At 33.1% G+C, this 12,306-nt stretch overlaps 2 protein-coding genes across 2 annotated transcripts; both read right to left on the bottom strand.

Annotated features, from left to right (window-relative positions):
• Window positions 1-2,712: 2,712 nt before the first annotated feature.
• On the bottom strand, window positions 2,713-3,462 carry LOC112528746. Its single transcript, XM_025139806.1, has 2 exons — window positions 3,311-3,462; window positions 2,713-3,237 (listed from the first exon to the last, which is right to left on the bottom strand). Exons 1-2 carry the CDS (start codon window positions 3,395-3,397, stop codon window positions 2,788-2,790), a joined length of 537 nt encoding a protein of 178 aa, XP_024995574.1. The 5' UTR covers window positions 3,398-3,462; the 3' UTR covers window positions 2,713-2,787.
• A 1,519-nt stretch (window positions 3,463-4,981) lies between these two features.
• Window positions 4,982-11,840, bottom strand: LOC112527972 (condensin-2 complex subunit H2). Its single transcript, XM_025138842.1, has 11 exons — window positions 11,522-11,840; window positions 11,345-11,444; window positions 7,366-7,475; window positions 7,150-7,292; window positions 6,632-7,070; window positions 6,377-6,552; window positions 6,152-6,304; window positions 5,963-6,061; window positions 5,730-5,834; window positions 5,455-5,613; window positions 4,982-5,387 (listed from the first exon to the last, which is right to left on the bottom strand). Exons 1-11 carry the CDS (start codon window positions 11,718-11,720, stop codon window positions 5,085-5,087), a joined length of 1,986 nt encoding a protein of 661 aa, XP_024994610.1. The 5' UTR covers window positions 11,721-11,840; the 3' UTR covers window positions 4,982-5,084.
• Window positions 11,841-12,306: the final 466 nt, after the last annotated feature.

The raw sequence follows: 12,306 nt of genomic DNA, 5'->3' as shown, positions 1-12,306 counted from the left end.
AATTGAACCAAAAACTAAATTATCTAGTCCAAGAGATGAAACAATAATATTTGAATCAAATCCCCTACACACTAAAGTTCAAATTCCAAAGCGTTTAAAATGGAATGAAATTACTCAATCTTGYAAYTGGAATCTTCAAGATATAAATCCACCTAAACAATTAGATAATTCAAAACAACCATCAAGAATCATAGAACATGATGACGGTTCAGTAGATATAAATTTTGGATCTTTTCCATTTGCTCCTTCTAGATTTTCTACTGGGTCAACCAGTAATGTTGATATGAAAACACCTCTAATTCCAAAATCTAAATCTTTAAGATATGTAGATTTTAATACAAATATTCCAAAACCTATTTATCAAGAAAATGATTCAGGAGAATATAGTCCAACCAGATCAGATGTTATATCTGAATTAAATAATTTCAAAGATCAATCATGAGTAACAAAATTCAAGTTAAAGTCAATTCAAATAATAGATTCTATAAAGGAATGATTAATCAAAATTGGAAGTATATGGAAGAAAGAAATAGTGAAATAAGCTTTTTCGAATCCGAATTAAAAAACCTTCAATTACAAGAAAGTCAAATTTATAATAATTATGATCCCTATTTTCTTTCCACTCCTTTACTCAAAGAATTAGAACAACTTGAATTACAAATAAAATTAATTAAACAACGTATAGCTATGTTAAATATATGTATACGAACTAATATAAAACAAATTAAATATTGGAGAAATAAATTATCAATTTGTTAATATGAGTAATAAGATTCAAATTCGTTGTAATAGACAAAATAAAATAAACAAAAGTATAATAGACGAATGTTGGATAGAAATAGATAATGATTATAAATATTTAAAAGAACTAAAACGTGATAAACAAATTTTAATAACAAAAATTTTAGAACAAAGACAAAAGAAACAAATTGTTCTAGGGGTGGGTTCAAATAAAAATCACTCAATTTGTAAAAACCATGAAAACCTCATTCAACCAATCATATTTTTTCATTTTGTTCATTTTTTTGTAATTATGAGAGATTGATTAACCATTTTTATTGTGGAGGGTGTTAATCATGGATATTATCATCTTCATTATTTTAATTTTAGAGAAATACATGAAACAGTTTCATTAAAATTTATTAAGTAGTATATGAAACAATTTCATAACCACATATGAAACAACTTCATCAAAAAATGTATTATATGAAACAATTTCACAAGATTAACAATTTCATGAAAAAAATTCATAAGATTAATAATGGATGAGAGTAGTTTTTACGGTTTTTACAAATTGGAGTGGTTTTCATTTGATCGCTCATCTCTCTCTCTCTCTGTATATATATATAGAGGAGTGATAAAATATTGTGAATGTAAAAAAAACGAATCTTCACAGCAAAAATACTATAAAGGTTACGACTTACCTTCAACATTTTGCTTTGAAGTTTCAAGTGTAAAAATCGTGTTTCACGAAAACAATTTTGTCTCATATAATCTCAAGTTTCTCTCTCTCTCTCTCTCTCTCTCTCTATATATATATATATATATATCTTATATTTTTTCTGTCTCTTTTTTAATTTGAATATTTTTTTATCTATTTATTTATTTTATGGAAAAGTTTAACATGGTTGATAAGCTTTTGAAGCAAACTTTTTCTATATCTTCAAAAAGTTTAAAATAATGTAACTATTGGAGATGGTTTAAGATGAAATATCACAGGTAATTATTATATAAATATATAGTACGTATTAAATAGCAATATACTTTAAAATAGAATAATTATTTATTTTTATATGAATGCAGTACAAACACATGATAAGTATTTAATGTGTTACAACGCTCTTTAACTAAAGGAGATTGGGTCATTGATGGTGGAGCCATGGATCGTACTTGTGCCGAATAAAGCTGTTGCATATCGTGCAAATTTTAAGTATTTTTAGTAAATTTTAGTTCGTCATGTGATTATGTTTTCTATCAAAAACACACAAAAAGGGTTTTGTAACATTCGTTGTTGAGGCTCATGCATATGTCACATCAATGAAGGTGCACTCGGTATAAAAAACCAGACAAGATAATGATAAAATAACATTTTGTTATTTTACGTTTGTCATGACATTAGACTAGGACCAGACAATGTTGATTAAAACCAGAATGCCTTTTTTTTTTGTACTACTAAAATATGTGGAACAAAAATCAAGTGGTAAATTACTAAAATATACATGTCAAATTGAGACCCTAAAACTGTTTACATATATTTCATTTGTCTGCCTAACTCTCATACGTCAAGTACAATCTATCAAACATACATAAGCTTCTTTTGATGACAATCTAGAGGTTTCTTGATTTTAGCACTGTAACACCATAAAAGAACAGTATCAATAATATTTATCGAATAAGACAACGTTGTTTTCGATCCAAAAAAATATGGAAGACCCCACAACATGGTTCTTTCTCTATGAATGGCCATTTGTTTTGAAAAATGTTTTGTAACGGTATGATTATGATATAGAAATGTCACAATTCCATCAAAATTGATAACACATTCATATATCGACAAACCCTAAATGCTCAACCAACGGATACAATCCATCACTTGTCCCAAGAAATTATATCCAAACCAGAAATGGGTCAATTTGACTTGGTCAAATCGTGGTTTCAAGAAAGTGAATCTCTGCAAGAAAGATATGATGAATCAACAACCCACAAAAGGAGACAGATTTTTCGACCAATCTCTACTTGAATCATTTCTTTTCATACATTAATAAGTAGTAAATGCTTGAATTCAAGTCAAGTAACCAAGTAAATGGGCATGGGTGATGCAGAGATCTTTCGGGTCGGGTCCATGTTGAGTTCGGTGAGGCTAATGTAAGGGATATTGAATGTTCCGGCTAGTGGTCCGGACGAGGGTCGGCTGGTGGAGGTACGGTGATAAGGAGTGGAAGAGCCGCTTCTGCTTTCGGCCAAGTACACCGGTCCAGACAACGCACGGACTCCGGCGCCGCCGTAGACGCAGTTGTAGGACGGAGGGTAATCGTCGTCGTCGGAGGGCGTGCGTTTCCGCTTAAAGAAGAGAAGGGCGTTTTTCCACCACCAACGTTTACGGGTCTTCTTTATCTTCTTGCTGGTGTCGTCTTTGGAATTGGGTTTTTGAAGCTTGAAATGTAGGTTGTCAATGGCGGATCTGGATGACCATGATGAAGAAGATTCACGTTTGTGGTTCCTGGCTTCTTCTAAAACCTGCGAATTGAAGAGAGAATGTTAAGAAGGATTGAAATTGGGATGGTTGAAAAGAGTAATGAATGAAGGGAACCTGAAAGTAGTGGATTTGAGGGTCGAAACCGTAGTCACTGAAGTGGTGAGGCTCGTGAATGGGAAAAATGGGGGATTTGTTGGTCATGATTTCACAATCAGTTTCAAGGGAGGGGAATCGTGGACGAATGAATCAACAAGATATCAGTTATTCTATTTGTATGTCCACACACTCCTGTTTATATTTTAAAAATAAATAATTAAAATTTTAATATTTAATACTTCATTTTAAAATAAATATCTATATTACTATTTTAGTTTTTCATTGTACAATAGATTTGTAAAAATTAGATCTTGATATTGATACGAGTAAGAAAGATATAAGTACATTTGATAAAGGTATGTTTGAAAAATTCGTTAATTATTGAATATATATTTATGAATTTGGTTGATTAAAAAAATAAGTGAGTGAATGGAAGATGAGATGGGGCGTTGGGATGAGGGAAGTGTTAATTGTAGGGATGCGTATTTGGGGGGGCGTGAATTTAATTAATTAAATGCCGTTTCACGTTGGTTGGACTTATTACAAGCTCTTTTCACGGGTATTTGGACTCTTACCTAAATAAAGCCTAAAGGGCAATGGCTGTCTAAGAATACATGTATTCAGCCAGCCCACATCTCCATCATTTTATATAAATTAAACTGTAAATGTATTAAACTGCAAAATATAATATGGGTTCCCTTGTATCTATCATATCATGTGTGGAAAGTTAAAAGTGGTAATATAAAGTTTCAGTCTCCATATTTCATAAAGTACAAAGTGAAAACTGATAAGTGTTGATAATTAAGTTCAAAAGCAATCTAAAGGACCTCCAAACCTAAATTATAACATGTACCAAAAAGCCTTTTCCTTAGCGATATGTGAGTTTTTGGCTCATAGTGTGTGTATGAGTTTATTTGTTCTATTTGACATATATAGATATTATATACTTCAAAAAAAAAAATCTTTATCATATATTCTATTTTTCTATCCGAATTTGGAGATTTTTCATTTTCTCATTCTTCTTTTTTATTCTCTATTTTAACTTAGCATGATTGTTAGAGCAAATTTATTATTGAATATATTAATAATGTGAAATAATTAGTCTGGCTAATAAATATATTATATATTATTGTAATTGGGTGCCATTTTTAATAAAATATGATTTAATCTTAAAAACACTCTCTCTCTCTCTTCTTTCGTCTCATCATAAAATACAATTAAATTTGTAGACAAGATTACATTATGAACATTTTCTCAAAAAAACTATAATAATTCTTGTATAGTTTGTCAACATATTATAAATACCAATTAAAACAACAAAATTAAATCTAAACTTATCACTTATGAACATCTCAGTTCAAAATTTCTTAACATTATATGCATTGTATCCTTCTTGTATACATGTTTAATTATGAATGTGTTTTCGTGTGTATCTTACAAAAGAGAGGAAAGAAAGATATATATATTTATGAAATTTGAATTTTTTTTCTTTCTAAAGAATGCAGTAATTATCTTAAATTAATAGATTAAAAAGAAAATTACAAATCTTACAAATTGTGAAACTCAGAAATGATTATAAGCAAATTTAATCGCCAGGTTCAAAGTTGTAATGGAACATATGCATCTTTATGACAATATATGAAACCCTTTTAAGAATCCAATCCATTCCACAGGATCAAAGTGTCAATAAGTTAAAATTCGTTAACAAGGAAAAAGAATACCCTTTGACCAAATCTAAAGTGTTTGTTACACGCTAACTGTCAGTACAAAATATTACAGAATCGCTACAGACTTACCTACACTCCGATTTCAAGCCATCCGGGTCAACCACTCTTGACCGTCGTCTCTTCTTTCCTTCGGGGGTGCACCAAATTCCAATAACTTTTCCTACCTTTACAGATGAACCCACGGCTGCACCCTGGTTCTCTTTTCCTCTCTTCATTTGAGACTTTGGTCTCTTGCTAGAGGATCTAAGTTGTATTTCTGGTCTTGTGGCATTGCTTACGAGCCGAACATGGAACGGTTTCTCACCCGTGTAACATAGAAATTCACCCTCACAACCACCCTTATCCAGTTCAACATCTCCATTATTCACCTGATACAATCCAAAGTTCAAAAAGTATGCACAAATTTGCATTTTATTTACAAGATGATTTATTTACCAATTGCAGAAGTGCAGAGAATGTCCGAGCAATGTCATGTTTCTCTTGACCGCTGACAATATCAGTGAATGGTATGGAATTCCCGATATCTGCCTCTCGTGAGAGCTTGTCCAAAGTTCGTCGACCATATTTATGAATATCAAATGGTGGTCGTGCATCCTGCCACAATAAACTCGTTGACTTTAAACAGTAAACAAAGGGAAAACCTTTGAAGTTACCAAATTATGAAATACAATAATAATGATAATAAAAAGAACAGTTAATAATTGACGCACTTGCTCATCTAAGTTTTGCTCAATTCTCTGTTTCCAGTTTGACACCCTAGCTGCAATTGCATTCTGCTTCTCTGTCTCCGCAATAGTAGCAGCAAGCAGAGAATCCTGAATTTTGGAAAAATTCAAGAAATATTTATAATCGAATTATATGGTGTGTGCTTAAGATTAGGTAAACTAATGTACTTCTAGATTTAATATAATGCAAAGAAAAGAATTTTCACCCATAGCCTCACCAGATGAGAACGGCACAGGTCTTCAAGGTTCACATGAGCATCAGGGTCTTCGTACTCAAATGGTTCCTTGCTGTCAAACTTAGTGGTATCATCGATATGCTGCATGATTGATTATAAACACTAGGTGTCAAAGAAACTTCCCACCAGCCGTATCAGTTGCAAGATCGTATGGTATTAAAACGAGCTAACCTTTTCATGGTTGAAATGATCTTCATCCATGTAAGCATCCTTTGGCATATCAAAATCATCAGCCACAAAATCATACCCTCCATCTTCATCCTCTTGATTACCATTGAATGGACCGGTATTTCCATGATCTCCTAGAACAAGTGATTGTCGAAGCTACAAAATAAGCCTCACAGTTACATAAAAGCCAACAAACTGAAGCAAATAATTTAACATCAAAAGAACCACCTTTTCATAATATGGAGGAGATTGTGGTTCCTTATCTTTTCCATAGACGTTGCGCCTTGCCTCCCATATTTCGTATAGCTCTGCACTAATAGGACCATGCAATTTTGCAAGTGGAAACTCTTCTGTAATAGAGACTTTGGTAGCCGGATTTGGCCAATCCCTTTTGTAAGCTTTAACTGATTAAAGTAAACGAAGTAAGTAGAAAGTAACCAAGCTAATAGGATATCGGGAGAGAGAATCAGGATTTAAGCAAACCTTTTTTAAAAGGTTTTATTTTCAAATTTCCCTGTTCATGAGGATTTAAAGGTTTCCATGGATCATCATCGTCTTCATCTGAATCATCAAACTCCCCTGGTTGCGAAAACCCATCATCCATGTCGCATTCATTGTCCATGTTAACATTACACTCAGGAGCTTCTGATTGTATATTATGGTCATTAGTTTTAAAGTCCTGATCAGCACATGCCGATTGATTTTGATCAGGAACATTGCTCTTCCCAGCAGATAGCTTATGCCCAGAACGTTTTGAAGGTGAGATAAATGACTTGCGAGATTTAGAGGCAAGAGAACTTCCTCCTTTAAAATCATTTTTAGTTTGGCTAACTGTTTCACTGCCACCCAAATATTCATTAACTGCCACTGCATCAGACGCATCTAAGAGGATAAAATCCCTGTAGAGATCATTTGTAGCCAACTGCAACCATAGATAGAAATTTGTAAAGATTGAGGGATGAGGTCAATTCAATACATATTCGCTATATAGCTTTACATACCAGATAGGAGTCTAACTCGCCACTGTCTCCACTAGCATCTAAGCAATCACCCTCAAGCACAACCAAATTTGCAGGAGGCTTCACAAAGCAGTTTAGTAGAGTATCACTTTCATGGGAACTATCCAAGGAGTTCTTGGCATCGACTGGTAACAAGAAGCAGTTAGCAGCGGCTATTCTGTAATCAACTGTCAAATAACAGAGAAGGTTTCAGGCTACCTGGGATATCATCTGAGCACCAAAAGGAATCATCTGATTCAGCAGGAGCAGCAACCGAACCATTTTGTTCTTCTTGGCTTGATGAATTCTCTGGTTGATCATGTTTCTGACTGATGACATTTCATATAACTAATTAGGAAGTGACTACTTAATTATGTGTTGAAAAACATGTCATGTATGAACAGTGCATGCTAGCTTACACTTGTTTTATGCATATAGTTATAAACATTGAAGGGGTCATTCATAACAAAATCTCACATGTACATCCTAAGAACTAGAAGCAAGTGAAAATTAGCCAACACTGTACCCTCTGTATTAGTTCTCACCTTTTAATATTCAATATCAAACAAGAACTTCTAGATAAACCAAACAAGCCCAATATGTCCCACCCAGAGGTGGGGTATAGGGGTGGGATGTACGCTATGCTGTTATATCGGTCAAAATACGAAATATCGGTCAGCACCGATATTCGATATATCGGTTAAATTGGTGATATATCGATTCAAAATAGCGGTTAACATAATATTTCTTAGAATTATATATATAATATGCATTAATTAGAGTTTAGAAATATAGTTTCAAAATTAAAACATCACATCATCTAAAGTGTTCAAAAACAAGCTAATATAAAAGAAAGAAGAAGACCGTTGTGGAGGCAGATCAATTTCAGACCTAATTTAAGTTACCAAGCCCAAAAAACTAGGCCCATAAAGTAACAAAACCCAAATATTTAAACCCTAAAAAATCGATATATCGGTCCGATATTTGCATCAAAATATCGCTAAAAATCGGGAAAAATCGGAAAATATCGCCGATAATATCGGGGACGATATTTATGGACCGATATTTTCTCTAGGAGCGATATCCGATATATCGACGATATATCGCGATATTAACAGCATAAGACATGACCTCTACTCCAAATAGTAGAGTAGTTATTTATGTGATAGTACTTCTAGATCTATAATTATTATATATCTGTTAGCACTTTTATGACTAAGTTCCTTCTATTTATAAAATATTTTGATGTAGCTATTTATTTTTTTCTGCAAATTAATTACATTTTATACCAATCTTGAAATCGATTCTTGTTTTTTTGCATTCAAAATCCAAGTATGACAATGGAGTAATATTTAACATAATCTTAAAGCACCATGTTCATTAATCATGATGGGATCAAGATGAAAAGGCATGGAGCATCGTTAGTATTTCAAGTTTTCAAATATGTGCTAGCCTCTTTGTACATGTTAGTATAACTTGTGCTATGTGTATGTTATGTGTTATAAAGTCTTTAAATGCTCTATCATTTGTTGATGTAACGGTTGAGTGTATTTAATCGTTTATGTATGTCGAGAGAAATAGATAATAACCAAGCGAGTCAACAAGGAGGTTACAGACAGATGTGAATGTTAAGTCGTTTAAGTATCAATCCTCAAAAATCAAGTATGATATACATGCATCCCCAGGTCTTGATTATAAACAGATTCTATAGTATGTGCTTATTTGATATATGCAGATTATCTATTCTTTGTTCAAGAGTTCATGACACAGTCAATGGTTAAGGTGTTAAGACAGAATTCAAATCACATGGATTATGCTCAAGTCTCAAGATATTCACTAACCTATCATTCTCTATTGTGGTTTTGTTGGACAGAAATTGAAATTTGCATTGCAGAGTTCATTATTCCTTTTAAGTTTTTAACTAATTTTCACTTTGAACTAATCTCGTTAGTCATTTGTACCCTTTTTTTATCTTTTCGCTTTTAATTTTTTCAGTATATGTTTATTTCAAATAGAAACCATCACATTGGACTTGATTCAATGATTTAAATGCCATTTTTCCTAACCACTAGAGTATGATCATTCTACTTTCATGAACATATTAACTTTTCCACTAAACAATCACTAGCAATTGAACCCACCTTCGCTCATTTCTCTTCGTTTTTAAAAGCACTGATCATAATGATCTTGATGGACTGATAAAGAATGACTAACTGCCTCATAACTTTGCATGCACATGTAAAAGATCTTTAAGTACTTGTGTGGGAGACGTCGAATATGATTTCTGGTGTTCCATTTTTTCATGCTTTCTACTAAAAATCAATGAGAATCTGTGGTTATTCATTTGCATACAAATAAAAGTGGTTAAATGCATAGATTGTATAATCTTACACTGTTCTATATGTAGAATTTTGTTCTGTAAATTTTAGTACATTTCGAAATGGCTTTTTGGCATCATAGTCTTGATATATTCTAGGAGGGTACAGATTTGATGAGAAAAGATGCACACATGAATATACGATAGTTTGCAGTGTTCTAAAATTAGCCACATAAGGCAATTTAATCCCTGGTTAGGCGATTTAGCATCAGTCACTTGATCGTGTTGCTCCTCTTAACTCTTTTTAGAGCACAACTAGCATGAAATAGATACCACTTGCAAGCTAATATGTTAAAAAGATCGCCCTACCTAATGAATCGAAGGCTACGTTTCCCAGACTTCGACCTTTTTATAAACATATAAACATCGTTGAAGACCAAGTTGAGTTACACCTTACGAAGCAGAAATATATTTTATACGTCATATTTAGTTGACATTTAAAGGCTTTAATCAACTAAGATCACAGGGTGATATTAGTAGAGAAAGAAAGAAAGACCGACCATGAATTGAGCTATGATCAGTACCACCATAATTTTTTCTGTAGGCAGTATCAAATGATGTGCATGATTAAATCTGCCAAATTGGGATTAAGCACACTAGGCAGCTACGATGTGGGTTAAGCGACTAGATTAATACTTTCAACAATTTATTATTTTCAAACTCGGGCCCAGATCTTAGCTGTGCTATACTTTCAACAATAAGACTCATGAAAACCCATGAATGTGTAATGTTCAAAGCATACTAAAGAGAGAACTTCACAAAATCTTAGCCGCTCCTCACCTAAAAAGCATGGAGACTCCAGAGGTTCTAACATTATTGTAAAAGAAACATAATCCATCACCTGCTAAGGTATTGGACCAATGAGAACATTGGTCTTACACACCAAAGATAAAACATAGAAAGAACAGAAGAAGCATGTTGGAATAACAAGTTAGAGTGGGATAGTAGAAAGGAGAAAAACCAATGTGGTTTTAGAGAAATAATAAACCTAGAAGTGTATCCTCTTAGTTTTGACCAATAGGTTGCCTCATAAATCAGATACATGATTTTAGTAGAAATATACTCCACCTTTTAAGAGGTTAGTAGGGGGAACATTTAAGATGCTGTAAAGTTTTCAAAGGCCCCGTAAACCCTATACATAACCAAGGACTCTCCCACCACTGTCTAATTAATATTTTGTTAAAGACTAAGGCTCATCTTGTTTAAAAAGAAGTTGAACCTCAATAAATGAATATCAAAACACCTTCTTATGTTTTAAAGTGCCTTTAAATATCCAGCTTAATATGAACAGAAAAGGCAACAACATAACTAACTTTCAACATAACCACACCCAATAAATTTTCTACAATACATCAATATGCATAAAAGGTCTGTGTGGCAAAACATTTCAAATGGTACACGATTAATGTGAAATCAGTATTTTTAAGCAATATGATTGAACATTTAGATAAGCAAATGATAAACAAACTTTATTAAGAAGCCTTAAAGAAAACCCCTTTAGGCTTTAAGCAAATGATAAACAAACTTTATTATGAAGCCTTAAGAAAACCCCTTTAGGATTTAACAACTGGCAAGAGAATATGGGGATTGTCCAATTTAATATATGCCCAAGCCCCTTCTTGTCATATAAGACCTGTTTCAATATAATTTCAATAAAAAACAATGGGATCTCACAGATAAACACAAAGCCGCAATGTTGAATCATATTTGTGTGCACTTACATGTCCTGTGCACAACTACGCAGCAACAGAGTAAAAAGCAATGGTCTCAAAATTCAAACCTACTTTACAAGAAAACAAGATAGTTGGAAAATAAAGTTACCTCTGTTGAGAGATGAACTTTAAAGCATGTAAAACCAAAGAATAAAGATATTCGACCTTCCGGCTGTACACCTGAATTGAACCTTGGAGCAGCAAAGCAGCTACAGTTCCGACAAACGAATAAGTGTCAAAATGCCCCAAGACAAGATTAAATACAATAACTTTTAGGGTTACAAACCTTCAGCAAAATTCACTGATAGTTGACCATCATCTTCACCACCAATAATCTCACCGGAGCAGATCTTAAGTAAATACTCTTCAAGATTATTTGCAAGATCGACTTCCCAATTTGATTCCAAGTCACGAAGGGGCTGTACCGTATGAAACTTACTGCCACCGGCGTCAGAAGTACTGGCTACTTTATCGTTCGAGTTCATTTTCTCCTAATCCAACAGTCCATGCCCATGCTTTGCAAACCCTAGCTCTTCAATTTTTGAAATTGGTAAATAAACCTGTAGCGAAAGAGAGTGATTTCAGCAAGCGAAACCCACATGAACAAGATGAAAGGGAGGAAGAAGACGACAACTGTTTGTGTGCGTATGGAGGAAGAAGAGAGAACAAAGGATTCAAAATCTTTTGGTTTCCCGCTTTGGTGCTGCATTCTCACTTCTCAGGGAAATGAAATTCGATAAAAATGGGCCGGATCACCTGGGCTGGGTTGTACAAAAGGCCCAATATGCATTTTCTATTGGGTTGTCATTTAAATATGGTCCACTGAATTGAATTATAGTTGTTATTGAATTTACAAGTTTAATTAAATGTTTTTTTTTTTCTTTTTCTTTTTCTTTTACAAAGATTTTACACCTATTCGAGTTTCTCCAATGATTCTCACTGATTTGAACTCAAAATCTAAAAAACGTATATATACATTCAATTTGACTGGGGTTTTTTATATGATTTTAACGGTAGTTATATTATTAATATACTTGATGCATTAAATACTTAAATAAAATTTTCATTGGT

Source organism: Cynara cardunculus, assembly GCF_001531365.2.
Source record: "Cynara cardunculus var. scolymus isolate 2C chromosome LG 15, CcrdV1, whole genome shotgun sequence".
NCBI lineage: Eukaryota > Viridiplantae > Streptophyta > Magnoliopsida > Asterales > Asteraceae > Cynara > Cynara cardunculus.
Note: the sequence above shows the minus strand (reverse complement) of the source record. Positions and strands in the feature narration are given on the sequence as shown.

What these genes read in the sequence shown, in the direction of transcription:
- LOC112528746 (XM_025139806.1), bottom strand. Translation starts at nt 3,397, where the DNA reads ATGACCAACAAATCCCCCATTTTTCCCATTCACGAGCCTCACCACTTC. An exon ending in CTCAAATCCACTACTTTCAG is followed by an intron (nt 3,238 to 3,310) that starts GTTCCCTTCATT and finishes TTCAATTCGCAG; the next exon opens with GTTTTAGAAGAAGCCAGGAA.
- LOC112527972 (XM_025138842.1), bottom strand. Translation starts at nt 11,720, where the DNA reads ATGAACTCGAACGATAAAGTAGCCAGTACTTCTGACGCCGGTGGCAGT. An exon ending in AATAAAACCTTTTAAAAAAG is followed by an intron (nt 6,553 to 6,631) that starts GTTTGCTTAAAT and finishes TACTTTAATCAG; the next exon opens with TTAAAGCTTACAAAAGGGAT. An exon ending in TCTCTGCACTTCTGCAATTG is followed by an intron (nt 5,388 to 5,454) that starts GTAAATAAATCA and finishes GGATTGTATCAG; the next exon opens with GTGAATAATGGAGATGTTGA.